Source organism: Camelina sativa, chromosome 20 (genome assembly GCF_000633955.1).
Source record: "Camelina sativa cultivar DH55 chromosome 20, Cs, whole genome shotgun sequence".
Taxonomy (NCBI): Eukaryota; Viridiplantae; Streptophyta; class Magnoliopsida; order Brassicales; family Brassicaceae; genus Camelina; species Camelina sativa.
The window spans coordinates 1,398,253-1,413,602 of record NC_025704.1 but is presented as its reverse complement, the minus strand read 5'-3'; the positions used below and the strand labels follow the sequence as shown (position 1 = coordinate 1,413,602).

The following is a 15,350-nucleotide window of genomic DNA, read 5'->3' as shown; positions in this document are numbered from 1 at the left end:
TTTTTTGTTTTGTCTTGCAACCAAAGTAAAATATCACAAGAAAAATTGTCCTTTGAGAGAGTCCAATAGTTGAGGAAGAGAGTAGATAATAGCAATCACATATTTTCTGTTCACAGTCTTGATTCTGATTTACACAATCTAGCAGGAAAATTTCTGGTTGATAGATAGATTTGAGATCATTTTTGTCCAGTAAAACCTCGAATACTTTATAAATTAATAATCACTATAAATTAATAATTTTTTATGGTCAGTGTAATTTTTGACACAATTCGATAATATAATAAAATAGAATTTTTTTGAAAGACTTTTGTAAATATATGGTCCGTCAATATTATAAATTAATAATTATCTAACTTGTCAAATATATATGTATATTAGACACATTAATTTTTGTTAGAGTTTATTTACAATACTTTTACTTTTAATGTAGTCTTTGAATCATGATAATTGTTGTTTTTTTTGTAAATGATTCTAAAATTACGATTTATAATGATTAAAATTTTAAATTATAAATCTATTTTTTTGAAAACTTACCAAATTAGGAAAATTATATCGTTACCAGCATTATTAATTTACATAAGTTTTACTGTATATTCATATTGTTTTATATTTTTACCACTGTATTCCTCTAGCCGGCGTGATCCACCACCACACATACTTTTTGTCAACATTACTGTTTTCACTTTTGAAAATATCTCATTTGAGTTTCAAAAGGTACAAATACAAAAGTTTACACAAGCACGTGCGTTTTGTTTCTCCGAGATCTCTAAGAACTGATAATGTAGTAACTACAAAGAAAAGAACTGTACAAATGTGTATCTAATTATAAACCAAGTCTACCTTTATTTCTAATCCAAGTCTACAATTAAGAATCACATAGTCTCAGTTCCAGTACTATGCAGGGGAACAACAAAACCTTAGCACTATAATAATCTCATCAAAACTGGCGGAGATCGATAAACAACGTGAGCCGAAATCTTTAAGAAGAAGAAGATGTTCATTATTGTTCGTCAATGAGGGACTTCAACTTCTGTCTAAATTCAGGGATCTTTTGTGCATCCACTACCATCACTCCACCCATCAACTGATGATTCCCATCAACTGCTAGAACTGGCATTATAACCAAAGATTACAAACCAGAAACAACTGTATTCAAACTTATGTTGTGATTCCAGCAAAGCAAAGTATGTTGGCATTCAAGAGATGAACTTACCTCTTGAGATGTAACAAGCTGCGACTGCATAGGGAATGTGAAGGACCAAGAGCTAAGCTGAATACATTTCAAAGCAAATGTTTAGAGTATAACTTTTTTTTTTCTTTTCACAAGGGAAGTTGAGTAGGTAATGTGAAGGTAAGTTCCTCGAGAATACTTTGATCTTCAGGCCTAAGGAATCTTGTTTCCTCCTGTTCGTCTTCACTACAACAAGGTTTTCTCTGTTTGAGATGCTTCAACTATATAACCAAGAATCCACATCACATTGTTAAAACAAGAAAGAGGATTCAAAAACCGGAAAAGAATCTTATGGGAACACAAAAAAACACCTTGTAAATCTTAGTGACTTGAAGCAGAATGACCCTCGAAGCTCTTCAGTAGGCTATAAACCGAAACTTCAAACTGTTAAATTAATTTATCTTCAAAGAACCATACCTCGTCTTCAGTGGCCAGGGAGACTTCATCGAACAATCCATCATATAGTGGAGGAAGGAGTTGGGGTGGAAGATTCATCACTCTTTGAGATACCAGTAAACCAACATCTTTCTCCTTTTTCTCCAAGAGTAGTTCTAGATCACTCGCTATAAATTCTTCTCTGGACAAACTTTGAGAAGAAACTCTTTTAGCTCTCTAAAGCACTTACTGTCCTGAACGCAAAGAAGTTATACATATACAGTAGTTATAAAACCAAATGCGAACAAACACCTTTGAACATTCAATTCGATCATTAAGCATAGATAAAAGTAAAGTCACCTAACAAAGATGATTTTCACATGACTTGCCTTTGTATCTTGCCAAGTTAAGAGCAGTGACAAGAGCAAATAAAGCCTCATCCTCATTCAATATCAAATCCACAATCTCAGTCCTTGTCATCGAGATAGTTTTGTAGGAGAATCTTTGACTCCATCAAAAGTCTGCTTGGAACTCTACCTTCAATGATCAAACAGCAGAGTAACTTTCACTAAATCGCTTACCTGAGAGTCTTCTTCATCAGAAGATTCCAACAATTGTTTATCCTTCCCCTTTATAAGATAAATTAGGGAACTTTGCATCTACAAAAGTCAAGAATGAGACATACTCATCAAGTCACTAGCTTTGTATAATGTATAGAGAAAGTCTCAATCTTTAAGGTTACTACTAGTACTAAGTACTAACCAAAAGAAATATCCGGAGGAGGCAATTTACGTCTAGCCGTTGAAGCAAAAGACCGCAAGAGAACGCATAAACGGTGAAAACGCTAAAAGGTTGATACTTTGACAATCTTCTTCTCCCAATTCACCAACACCTATGCCCCATATTCTCTATGAACTGAGACCACAACCTTACTCCATAAACGAAAACAGTATGAAATAGCAAAACTTATTATTTGGATTAAGGTTGACGAGAATCTTACCGACGGTGGAGAGAGATGAAACACACCGGTAAGAGAATCGGCGGTGACTGGAGAGAGAGAGAGACGGAGATAAGAACCGGCTTCCCTCAGTTCATACAATTTAAAAAATTTCCTAAACCGAATGGTTCAATCGAGTCAATTCATACCGGTTTTTTCTTAATCCAACGTACCGTACTGGTCCGTTCCAACTATAAACCCACCAATCTCAGTTTCTTCCAAATCGAAGCCCAATTGGAACCCAGACCGACCCAATTGGATCCTATACTGAAAGAAACAGAGTAATCGCATCTTTGAGAAGTCCAGTGTATTTATTCAAAAATTAAATACACTGACTTGAGGAAGAAAACAAAAAAGGTTTGTTTAGGACTCAGTCTTGGGTAATAAATAAGAAGATTAGGGATTTAAGGGCTTATTGCAGGCCTGAAATAAATTAAAGGCCCAACCGTTTGTTCGTGACCAGAATGAATTAAGAGAATTAACAACGCCGCCAACAACAAGATCTTCAAACCTAAATCCCTAGATCTGGAAAAAAAAAAACCTTTCACCCGCTCTTGTCAACGTAATCACCATGGAAGAATCCGCCATCAAAGTAATCTTCTTCTTCTTCTTGCTCGCTTTTTTTTTTTTTTTTGATTAACCTCTGCTTCTCTCTATTAATTAATTAAGTAATGGTTTTCTTATCATGAAGTATTAAGACTTATGAGGTGAGTAGAAGAATTTCTGATTAGATCTTCTGTACCTTTATTTAGGGTGTGAAATTGCTGGATTTGAACGACAGTGTTGCAGACGCTCCAAAACCCGGGTAAAATTTATTTATTTTTTTTTTTTTGGGAAATTTTTGTGTTGATGATCCGATCCTGATCATAGTATTATTTATCTCCACACCTGCATGCAATCAAAATCAAAATTGTTGGACAATTAGCATTTTGACGACGATTTCCGTTGAGGGATATAGCACTTCGCTTCCAAAGTATTATGTCAAACTCGCGTTGGTAAAAAATTTCGCTTCATGTGGACAGATCATATCTTGTTATGTTCCCAGAGACTTTCCTAATGGACTCCAATCGTTAAGCCTGCAACCTTTCCGGCACAGCTCGATCTTAATCGTCCGATACCTGATGTTAGTAATCCCTCGACTTGGATTAAAAAATGCAGGTAATTTTTTTGATTAAATATTATCTCTTCTGTAATCGATTTTTTTTTTTTTTTTTGTAGGATGTACTACTATAATTCTTGTAGTATCTGTAACATGTATGTTTTCTAGCTAGCTAGCTAATTTGGTTATTTCTCTCCTTGAATTAATCAATATTTAGGGTCCTCGTTACCGGATATGACACTTCCCTTCCTGAGATTGATCTCAAGATGGCGCTCTGTCAACATTTCTCTTCATGTGGAGATATCTAGAGAATTCATCTTTTCACTAAGTTTGTGTCGCTTCTTTCTTCCTACAATTTTTTTTAGTTCTTTCCCAATGCAACTCTCAATATATAGTTATTGAATTCTAACAAAAGTCTCTGTCTCTGTCGAATTTTACAGTGTAGCTGACATTGACATTGAAGGAGAGGGATGTGTAGAAAAGGCCAAGGAACTAAGTGGATCTAACATGGGAGAAAGGACTCTTGTTGTTGTTGAACCTGCTGTGTACCGAAGAAGGGGGGGGCATCACCTATCGCCCAAGTACGTACATTTGCTCTTGCTTCTTAGATTCTTCTTGTTAACACATTAAAAACCTCTCATTAGTTTCGTTGTTTTTTCTTTATATTATTAGGTCGTTTACCTAATAAGAGGAAGAGGAAGAGTGAGAATGAGAATGAGAGTGAGAATGAGAGTGAGAGTGAGAATGAGAGTGAGAATGAGAATGAGAGTGAGAATGAGAGTGAGAATGAGAGTGAGAATGAGAATGAGAATGAGAGTGAGAGTGAGAGTGAGTGAGAGTGAGAGTGAGAGTGAGGAGAGGGAGAGGGAGAGGGAGAGGGAGAAGGAGAAGGAGAAGGAGAAGGAGAAGGAGAAGGAGAAGGAGAAGAAGAAGAAGGAGCTGAAGTATTTGATGAGGAAGAAGTCGGAGATGAAAAGGAGGTGGGATAATAAGACGGCTCTCCCTTAGGACTTGGAAAATGCTCAATAATCGCTTTAATCATCACCGATGCATGTATGATATGCCTTTCTCTGGATGTTAAAAATAATTATACTATGCTCACTAATCGTTATCTGCTTTCGCTATTACAATGCTACCTTTGCTTTCTAATTTTTGTTACTTAAAAAACGAGAAACATGTTAACGCAACATGTTATTAACTGTGTATTAGAGGATTCTAACAACGTTATTAATCATAAGTTTAACATCTAAGGTGTTTATTTGCGTTCTTGAATTGTATCTTAAATGAAAAATACTTAGGTTCACTTTTGATGTGAATCTTTGTGTTCAGCACCTCCCCTCTCAACTAATCAATATGTTTTATCTAGTACTAAGTTAATATCCGTGCTACGCTGCGGTTTGTTTTTCGGAAAATTTTCATTTTATATTTGTTTTATCTCTAAAATCATAATTTAATTAAAATTGTTTGTTCTTGTAGATAAATAAGCAAATATAAAAATTATATTATTGCTTGAAGTTGTTTTTGTTTCTCTTTAATTGTTTTTGTTAATGTTTTGCATACCTTGAACACACGTTACGAAAACAAAATGAAAATATATAAATAAAAAAAGATGGACCAGACTTTGTTATGAGATATTTGAATGAATATGGACCAAGCTTAGTTACTTTACTTATAACTCTAAATTATACTAGAACACATGGTGTTACAGTAATTTTTATTTCTCACTTTTCGTTACCACAGTTACTTTCCTTTCTTCTTATTGCCTCTTTTCTTTTTGTCTTCTACTCTCTTTGCCTCCTCCAATTTCTCTCAGATCTTGGTCTTATCGTAATAGGTAATCTTCTTATCTCTGTCGTTAGTTCTTCAAGAACAAAAATGTAGCAAATGCTATCAAGAACACTACTCTTGAAATACACTACAATTGATTTGAAGACTCTCTCCTCTAGCTTATGTTTCCCCTCTGCGAGTGTCCTTGGACTTCCACCACCAATTTGTTCTCCAAATTTGCCAAGATTTTTATATTCAGTTCACACATCTTCTCTTTCTTTCTGTTTCTTCATCTTTTGCATGTCATATAGTTTTGTTTTACTAAAATCAGAGAACCAGAACAATGGAGTTAGACTCCCAATTTTTTTTTTTTTGGTAGAACAGATGGAGTTAGACTCCCAATTTTATTAATGAATTAAAGCTTAAATACAAACATGTCTCGAAATCGGCAAGCCCAACAGAATCCTGCAGCACAAGTGCCGCAACACTCGAAGGACTAGAATCAAACAAATGCAATCCTAGCTGTAAAGAAAACGCAGATCGACTATACATTGAACTTACAACTATTAGTTATCTTTTTTTATCATCCAGGGAAAGGACATATCATAAATGCATGGGTGGTGATGATGAAGGCAGATATTGAGCTTAATTACTTTTAACATTCAGACAAAAACAAAGGGTAATACTTACATATAAAACCACCAAAGAGGTGGTTCGTCTTCTCCTAAAAAGTGAGGTAAGCCATCTCAAGATTCTCCATCTCTTCCCTCGTCTTCCTTTCCATCTCAGTCTCCCTCTTCCTATTAACAAACCCTCTTGCTGAAAAAGGGCTTTTGAATTTTGGGGTTAATAATAATCTTAATCCTATTATTCTGATTTGGGACAAACAGTTGGGTCTTAAGTTAAGTCCATATAGTTCTAAACATCTCTTATTCAACAAAAGAGGGTTTGTGATTAATGAATGAACATAAAAAGACTCAATTTATTAATTGTTTTTTTTTTCTTTTTCTTTTCCCAACGTCTATCTAAATCAAAATAATGAAGTGTAATGTCCCATATTGTATATTGACCAATGTCAATTAAAAATCAATGCGAGAGTGAGAAATAATTTAATGGTGAGAAATCAATCTACCCAGACGTTTTAGACAAAAATCAATGGTGAGAAATCAAGCTAAACACCATCACCCAGACGTTATTTAAAACAAACATTACTATATATATAAAAATACTAGTATCTTCTAAGGAAATAAACATTTATTTTCAATTTTTTCACCTGAATATATATATATATATATTCAAAATAAGGAATTAAAAAAGGGAATATTTTGAGGAGACCGAAGGTGTTTTCTTCTTTCATGTTTGTTTACTACTACTAATATAAAATCAATGTTGGGATTTTTATTTTATCCATTCTTCATCTTCTATAAATCCTTTGTTTCGGTGATCTGAAAGAAACATATTTTTCTGAAATTTCTTCGAAGTTTTTGTCCTCCTCTTTCAATCTCGTTGAATTTTTAGGGATTTGGGTTTCATTAAAGCATCCTGATTTGGAAGGTGTGTTTGTTACTTTCCTTTTGTCTTCTTCGTAAAAAAAAAAATCCAATCTTTGTTGTCTGGTCATTATGGGTAGGACTAGTAATTGGAGAAGACAAAAACCCAGATACAACAACAATTCTAATCATAATTATATTCATCAACGAGGGACGACGACCATGACGACGACTCTATCTTCATCTAAGCCACCTCTTGGTATGACTCTCTCTCTCTCTCTCTCTCTCTCTCTGTTTTTCTTTTTTCATAAATTGATTGATTGTGTTCTTTAATCATGTAATCTCATTAACGAAACTGGGGTTTCCTCGGGTTCTGTGCCTGGCTGTGTTCTTGATTAGGGTTTTGTGTTTGTTCATCAATTCCGTTTCTAAGCTCTTTCATGTACTTACAGAATCCGTATTAATACACCTCTAGTGTACCAGTTATCGTCTGACAAGGTTATCGAGTATCTCAAGGTGGCCGTGGAGAAGATACTGCGAAATCAAGTCTATGGGGTCAACAACGACTCGATTCCTTCCACCTGGGTTTTCGAGTCCGGTGTCAGGTTCGTAGCAGCAAGTCACGGTCTCTCCGGCTGTTGGCTCGGGGCTTTTACCAGCTCCACCGTGGGAGTCACAGTTGCGTCCAGAGTCGTGGTGTGGGGAACAGAAGGAGTGCAACAATCGTAGCGTCGTCTGGGTTACAGAGATGAAGAAACCCAATGATTCTGAGGTTGAAGAATCTCAACAAAACTCGAAAATTCCTGTGAGTGATTTGGTCGAACAGGTGGTGGATATACATTACAGAAGGTCTCTTCGGAAAAATATTGTGATTTAGGGGGGCTTTCAAACCTCTTTATTCCAGTCTCCAGACAACATCAGTCTCATAAATGGATTGCGGTGAAGCAACGGTTGTTCCATCGAGCTCGATTTAAAATTTGAGGAAGGAAGGAAGGTAGAATCGAGTGTGATAACACTTTTTGGAGTCGACGGTACAAATCCAGAAATCCGATCAAGGCAAAAAAAAAATAGACTCACTCAAGGATCACTGAGAACAGGTAAAACATTCACTGTTTGGGATGTTGAGTATGTTTTGTTTGTTATCTTCTGAGAAAATGGAGAATCGGACGGCTATCATTGAACAAACTGGTAAGCGTAGGAATTGGAAGATGATTGATATAGGCTGGACTTTCCAGTTGGTTTCTTTTGCGATAACTTCTTGGGGTCAGAACACTTCAGCTGCTAGTGAGCGGAATTATGATGCCATCATGTTTTGTAAAACTATCTTAGATGTTAATCAAAATTCCGATGGAAGCTAGTGAGTTCAAGGAACAAAATACAACTACTCTATCTTGGATTAGGAGTGTATGGGAGCTCAATGGAACTTGTTGGTGAGACTTTACAGTAGCAATGGGATGATGATGTTGCTGCGAGTTTCTCAATGGTTTAGTGGCGCTTGGGACACAGGTGGGACTTGGTTTGGCAAAGCACAGTGGGAATGGTCATTGAGAGAGTTCACAGAACTGGTAAGGTTTTGAATCCTAGAATGTTTAAGTTGTGGGTCTCAAATTTGGGTATAGGTATTATTAAGGCGTTGCCACTGTTTAAGAAGCTTGATGGGCGTACAAGAGGAAGGATTAAGATTACGACAAGAAAACAACTTTCTGATAATTCTATGGCCAATCTAGTTTGGGAACATGATGGAGTAGGATATGAGCATGATTTTACTTGGTTAGAGAAGAGTAGTATACAGATTGAACTGGGAATTGCTGAGTTTTGGGGATGCAAAACATTTGGTATGGAGTTTCTAGTGTCAAGCCAGAAGATACAGCCAAGTCATTACATGTTCGTCAATGAACCCAAGGAGAAGACACAAAAGCTAGATAGTGAGTGTAAGTGGGTACAAAACAAACAGCGCTTGTCACTTCATCTTGAGGACAAGACGGATCTTTCAGGGGCGAGTAGTAGTAGGTGTAGATGGTTGGTATTTGATAGAGGAAAGAAGGAGCTTAGAATCATGGAGGATGACGGTACTAAAGCAAAAGCAGAATCACCACAAGGAAATAGACTGAAGTTGTATGACATTATTGCAGGAGAAGAAGTGGTGTTATGGGAGATTCCGGGTGTGGAAATAGTCGTGGAGTTCTGGCTGTTTGGGTTGATGGCAATTGTCAATGCAGTAACAAAGTGGAAGCATTACGGGATTCATAAAGAGTTGGGACCAATACTTAGTCAATGGAAGCATGATAGATCTCCTTTCATTCCAAAGTTACTAGATGACAAAAGAAAAAGTGTCTACATGCCAAAGCATCTGTTTGAGCGTTACCTTAGTATTAAAGATGTTGGGTATCCAGTGGAGTTTGACAAGCTCACCTTAAATCATTTTGAGAACTTTTTTGTTAGAAACTTCGCTTTTGGAGTGTCTCATTCACCAAGGCCACCAGAACTGATTATCTGCTTAGTAGGATCATTGTTGTGGACTCCAACAGAAGTGAGGTCTCAAGATGGATATAGTGAGAACAACAAGGTGGAACAGATGCTGAGAGAATTGAACCAGACTGAAATCTATCTTCTCTCTAATCCTCTATCTTCTCTTCCCTTAATCAATTCTGGTTACTTTGGTTAGGGTCTAACCTAACATCGTGCCCACGGTAAACGCTGGGTAGCCAAGTGCCGAGCGGATAGCCAAGTGACAGAAGTTTTGAGAATTCAAGAGAAGGTTTGTAGTAATTGATTTCATCTTTGTTAGGTTTGTGAATTCCTAATTCTTGCATGTACTATGATTTGATTTGGTTTCTAACTCTCATATTCTTATGTTTTCTTGCAGGTAATAATTGCAAACTCTCTGTTCCGGCGTGGGAGAAAGATTTCTGTGCTGTGATTGGTTCTGTTCCGTGGTGGAAAGTTTTAGAGGCGAAGCCGTTTATGCACTTATACGATAGAGTTGTCCAATGGGATGACTCAGCTGGTGAAGAAGCATTCAATAACGCTAAATCTCGTTTCTATGCTGAGATTAGTGGTTTTACTTGTGACTTATATTTGCCTGATCCTGATGTCTACATTGATGATGTTGATTGGGATGCTGAAGTTGACGCTGAGCTGATTCTTGACCTTGAACGTGGTCCAGATCCTATAACAGTAGATGAAGAAGAGCATGTTGTGATTCTCGATGGTTTGGTCTTGTCTGGACAGTGTGGTGGGCTCGGTTGGGGAACTGGTTGGGGAGATGCTGAAGGGATTAATGAGGATAATGTTGGAATTGGTAAACCTGAAAACTCATGGGATGATCAGAAATGTGATGGATGGAATGATGATTCTTGGGGGATAAAGGAGAACACCAACAACAACAGCTTCAAAACCAAATCTTGGGATCAAAAGAACAACAACAACAGCTTTAACCAGAATAGTAGGGATCAAGGAAGAGAGAGCAGAGGGTGGAGAAAGAGAGGAGAAGTGCGATATGGAGGAGATCGAGTTGAGGATTGTCGATGGAGGAATGGGAGAGGGAGAAGCAGAGGCGGGTTTCAACAACATTCAAGTGGTTGGGGTTGGACTGAATCTTTCTAATATCAGACAGAGCGTCTCTGTTTGATGAACATTTTTTTGAGGAAAGAGCCATAGTATTAGGTTAACTATATATAATGATAGTGTTGTGTGTGTGTGTGTGTGTGTGTGTGTGTAGGAGTTAAAAATCATATCGATGGCTCAAATTTTTATGTCTAAATGTTTTTGAGGATCTTATCACTACTACAAGCGTTTGGCTGATTTTGGAATGTGATTTGATTGAATCTCAGTATTGAAATTTACAGCTTGTTAATTAATAGGGTTCAGTTCTTGAATATATGTATATACAAAACGCTTGGAGGGTAATGATCGGGAACATGTACAAGTACAACTAGTTTCTTTCATGCCTCTGGTTGGCAAGTTTCATTGTTTTGCTATATTCTTTAACCTTTGGAAGGAGAGAAGCTTCGAAAATTTCTCCAAAGAATGTCTCTCGTACATTTTAAGAGATCTTGAGGAAATTGACCTGAAAGCACCATTGGATACCATGAAACTTTCAACAAAGAAGACATGATTTAAGCTGAAAACACACATAATATGTGAACTTGAACACAATACGACGGATCCAAGAAACAATAATTCTAGAAATTTAGCTTAACAGAATTTAATAAAATGCTAGTTTAAAAAAAACGAAGAAATTTGTGGAGACTGAGAAGATCTTGTCTGTGAAAAGATGAAAAATCTTGTGAAAATGTCGTCCTCCACCATTAGAGCAAGACTGAGAAGATCAATGTTGTGGGTTATATAGAAAATATTTTCTCTCTCTTTCCCCTTACAGAAGAAATAGAAAGTGCAAGTAGTTTTTTTGTTTGTTTGATGACAAGAGAGTGCAAGTCTATGATGTGGAGATATAAATAGGGGCAGTATGCGATATTGGTGACCTGAAGAGACAAGACAACTAGGCTATATCTACATTCAAAGTGTGATAATGGATTATTAAAAGATGATAAGTGTTAAAATTACTAATACAGTTTATTTTAAACTTACTATTACGAGTTACCAATACCCTTGTAGCTTAGTGTACATGTGTCGATCATATTTATGATCTTTACTGTCTTTCCTTTTGTAAACGTTTCGCCTCTCTTTAAGTACGAATCACATAATTCTCTAGTGCTCTTTTTTTTTTTCACCAACTTTTTCAGACGCTACCAGCTTCCAAATTAGTAATCGAATGCGACGAAAAACTTGATAATGTATAGTGCTTGCTAATAAGAGCCATCAATACTATCCAAGTAGCTGACTGCTACTGCTATGCTATGATTAGCCACTTTGAAAGAAAAATCTTATTATATTTTGTAGAAAAGTTGAAAACTTAAAAACTTATATAGTATTTTTTTTTAAATGCAAGTTTATATTCGTAAAAGTTAGAGACAAACATTGGAAATTGGATTAGATGATATATGAGCTGAAAAGCAATTGTGGAGTCTATTCAACTTGAGCCACTTATTGAAAGATGATTCCATTTATCTTTCTCTTATTGGTTTTAAGTTGTTCCGTTTCAAACATTTCCAACCCATCTCTATTTCTTCTTCTATAATAGACAAACTATTTAAGAAATGTGAGTTTTACTCCAACCCCTCTCTATTTTCACCTCTAAAATAGAGATTGCTATTTTTTCTCTACTTATAAAAGGACTCTATTTTTTTTCTATAAAGGTTCCTCTATAAATACACGAAAAAATAACAATCTCTATTTAAAAGGTAACAATAGAAGTAGATTGGAGTAAAATTCACCTCTGTTATAGAGAAAAAATAAAGAAAACTATTAGAGATGGTCTTAGTGCACCTCCAATGGTATTCTATATCTTACTCCAAACTCTATATTTGGAGTAAAATCATTTTGAATGGTAATGGTACTCTATACTTTACTCTAGAAATAGAGAAATGAATAATGTTACTCCAAACTCTATTTTTAACCATGTTGCATGGAAACTCTTTTTGAGGTCCATTTTCTGTTTCCGAAATTCCCGTTTCCGAAATGTTTCGGAAACGGAAACTTGTGGAAACTCGAAAACAAGACACAAAAACACGATTCCTATAAATTTCTATTTGGAAACACGATGGAAACTCCATTTCCGTTTTGGAAACATAATGAAAACTTTTTTTTTTAGTTTAAAACTTAATAAATATATAATTTGAAAATATAAAACTTCATTATAAGTATAAATATATAATTTTTTAGTGTTTTAATTCACCTGTTTATTATTTATATTTTTAAGTTTTGTTGTTTGAAGCTTTTTGATATGTTATTATGTTTGATGTTTTATTATATATATAGATAAATATGTAAATATATATGTGTATATGTATATATACATACGGTTCCAAAAAGTTTCCATTTCCTAATTTTAGAAAAAATTTGTTCCATGTTTCCAAAAAGTTTCGCTTCCGCGTATCCGTTTCCGTTTCCATGCAATCTAAATTTTTAGAGTAGAGCTTTTTTTATTTACAAAGTAATCCCTCAATTGTTATATCCTATTATTTTATACCTAAACAAAAGTTATGTAATAAAAGTTACACTTATATAATTTTATATTAAAAAGAAATCTATTAGATTGATTTAAAATACAACAATAATATATATTTAATTTAGAAAATATGATAACATAACAAACGATAAATATAAAATACATAACTAGTGCCACAAGTTTAATTTCAATAATATTTTAATTTTATTGATTTTTTCTTAAAAGAAAATAAGTTGGCATATTTTGTAGATTTTGAAACTAAAGAATTATCTTAAATAAGAACAAAATTACATAATAAACTTAAAATATTTATTTTAAAGTAAAAAATAGAGTAACTACTGGAATAAACATCTACTTTGTTTTTAAAGATCTCTTTATTTGGAGTAAACTATAGAAGTAACCATTAAAGATCGTCTTATGATCTAAACGTAATTGTCACATTATGATATATAGTATAAAGGTGAATTATTGATCTATTAGTCCGTCCCACTCATAAAATCCATAGTTTATTTGGTCAAAAAAAAATAATCACATTAATAATCATTTTGTGGTAATGTATGAAAAATCACAGGGAGTTATTGATCTCTAGCCTTGTCATATAATTGATCAATATATAATGTTATATATATATCATATCAAGAAGATATCTGTATTCAGTTAAAAGATACAATTTGAGAGGATCTATCTATCTCAAAACTATAATTTAAGAAGTCCTTAAAAAACGTTTTGTTTATAAGCAGAGCAAGAAACAGAGGAATTCTGAGAGAACTTTTCAAGTCACCTATGATCTTAAAATATATGGAATGCTTTTTTTCAACTCAAAAGAACTTTGGAAAAATGTAGCAACTAAAACCAATATTCCTCTACCTTGAAATCTTCCAGCCTTATCCCATCATCACAATTCACACGCAACAATTGATCCCACAAAACCTAACAAGAACTGTAAAAGCATTCGACCAACCAAGGCAAAGTTTTACTCTTTATGCAAGCCAAGACCCGGTCTTTGAACCTCCGGTTGTGCTTCCTCATAATCGCGTGCAGAGCGTATTGATTCCTCAAAGTCAGTCGAGTCACTCGCCACAGGAAGGAAGCTTCCAATGTCGTCTTTAGCACCAAACCCTCCAGCTCTAATCACATTTTCTGCTGATACAGAAGCTTCCATGTTCACATCACCACGTGGCTGATCCCTACTATCTTGACTCGTCGTATCATTCTGATTAGTAAGTACACCGTGACTTTGCTTGTCTTCGGTCTTGGATCCTCCCGGAGATATTATCCTCGGCTCCTTTACATTTCCTGCACCTATCAACCGGTAATAAACGAGAAATTGTAACTAACTGAATAGTCTTAACACATACGCGAAGTACGGACTTGTTACGACCAATCAAAACCCAATTAAAACATATTCATCTACAAAGAAAGTAATGATTCAAGATTCTAAAAGAGATGGGTAAACTAACTTGTGATGTACATATAACATATAGCAAGGCTTTCTTCCTCTTATCTAAGCATTACAACAAGACTTGAGATGATATGCAGAGAATAGAGTAAAAGGGAGAAGCCAAAGAAGAGACTAAAGTTGTACCATTTGAGACATCTGACGCCGCAATTTGATCCATTTGATTCTCCGAGAATCTAGGAACTATCACAAAATAAATAAAATCAAACATGATTTTAACTTTTAAGAGTAGGACTACATATAAGTCATATGTTGATATGATATGACCAAACAAAATATAAAATATACAGATCAAGCAAAGATGTTTGTAGATTGGAGATACCAAACAGAGTTTGTTCTTCAGGAGGTTATAGATCGGTGGTTGATCAACCAGGACCTTAGTGTTCTTGTAGAGTCTCTGGTGAATCAACAGACCTTAGTTTTTGGAAGACTCTAGTGTTCTTGACATCTTGTAGAGACTCTGCTAAGAGCTTCATTTTAGCAATGTTTGTTTTTCGTATTTTTTACAATCTGTATATACGAGTTACAAGTTAATATACGAGATTTTTGGTTTGGTGTTGGGGGATATTTATATTACTAATAAGAATAAGAAAGAAAAATTCAAGTCCAATCGTTTAAAACAAAAAAACGAAAGTTGGCAACCATGATAGCAAAATACAAATATTCTCATAATAGAAGAAGAAAAGTTTGATTCAGTAAATCATAACACAGAAACAGAGAAACAGAAAAAACTTTTAATAATATCCTGAAAGGTGCTCTTCCACTCTCAAACCTGAAAGAAAGCAAAACTCAGATGAATGAAAATATCTAGAGTTAAAACAAGAGAATACAAAAGAAGAGAAGAGTTTACCTCAGGTAAGTA

At 34.9% G+C, this 15,350-nt stretch overlaps 3 protein-coding genes and 1 pseudogene across 6 annotated transcripts; 2 read left to right on the top strand and 2 right to left on the bottom strand.

Moving 5' to 3' along the window:
* Positions 1,210 to 2,690, bottom strand: LOC104768569 (annotated as a pseudogene).
* LOC104768568 lies at positions 3,084 to 4,423 on the top strand. 2 transcript variants are annotated; one of them, XM_010492574.2, is made up of 6 exons: positions 3,084 to 3,195; positions 3,356 to 3,408; positions 3,529 to 3,761; positions 3,920 to 4,030; positions 4,143 to 4,283; positions 4,375 to 4,423. In XM_010492574.2, the coding sequence occupies exons 1-5, from the start codon at positions 3,175 to 3,177 to the stop codon at positions 4,145 to 4,147; spliced, it is 423 nt and encodes a 140-aa protein (XP_010490876.1). In that variant the 5' UTR covers positions 3,084 to 3,174; the 3' UTR covers positions 4,148 to 4,283; positions 4,375 to 4,423. The 2 variants fall into 2 exon arrangements, 1 of the variants encoding a protein (XP_010490876.1); XR_764258.2 differs by having other exon boundaries at positions 3,090 to 3,195; positions 3,626 to 3,761.
* On the top strand, positions 6,825 to 10,794 carry LOC104768566. Of its 3 annotated transcripts, none has more exons than XM_019242361.1 (3): positions 6,825 to 7,023; positions 7,100 to 7,218; positions 7,412 to 9,713. In XM_019242361.1, the coding sequence occupies exon 3, from the start codon at positions 8,497 to 8,499 to the stop codon at positions 9,622 to 9,624; it is 1,128 nt and encodes a 375-aa protein (XP_019097906.1). In that variant the 5' UTR covers positions 6,825 to 7,023; positions 7,100 to 7,218; positions 7,412 to 8,496; the 3' UTR covers positions 9,625 to 9,713. The 3 variants fall into 3 exon arrangements, with proteins under 3 accessions (XP_019097906.1, XP_019097907.1, XP_010490875.1); XM_010492573.2 differs by adding an exon at positions 9,826 to 10,794 and having other exon boundaries at positions 6,833 to 7,218; positions 7,412 to 9,717; XM_019242362.1 differs by having other exon boundaries at positions 6,825 to 7,218; positions 7,443 to 9,713.
* Positions 14,003 to 14,665, bottom strand: LOC104772115. Its single transcript, XM_010496763.1, has 2 exons — positions 14,615 to 14,665; positions 14,003 to 14,331 (listed from the first exon to the last, which is right to left on the bottom strand). The coding sequence occupies exons 1-2, from the start codon at positions 14,646 to 14,648 to the stop codon at positions 14,003 to 14,005; spliced, it is 363 nt and encodes a 120-aa protein (XP_010495065.1). The 5' UTR covers positions 14,649 to 14,665.

What these genes read in the sequence shown, in the direction of transcription:
- LOC104768568 (XM_010492574.2), top strand. Translation starts at nt 3,175, where the DNA reads ATGGAAGAATCCGCCATCAAA. An exon ending in GCAGACGCTCCAAAACCCGG is followed by an intron (nt 3,409 to 3,528) that starts GTAAAATTTATT and finishes TTGGACAATTAG; the next exon opens with CATTTTGACGACGATTTCCG. An exon ending in ACTTGGATTAAAAAATGCAG is followed by an intron (nt 3,762 to 3,919) that starts GTAATTTTTTTG and finishes ATCAATATTTAG; the next exon opens with GGTCCTCGTTACCGGATATG.
- LOC104768566 (XM_019242361.1), top strand. Translation starts at nt 8,497, where the DNA reads ATGGTCATTGAGAGAGTTCACAGAACTGGTAAGGTTTTGAATCCTAGA.
- LOC104772115 (XM_010496763.1), bottom strand. Translation starts at nt 14,648, where the DNA reads ATGGATCAAATTGCGGCGTCAGATGTCTCAAATG. An exon ending in GGCGTCAGATGTCTCAAATG is followed by an intron (nt 14,332 to 14,614) that starts GTACAACTTTAG and finishes ACCGGTTGATAG; the next exon opens with GTGCAGGAAATGTAAAGGAG.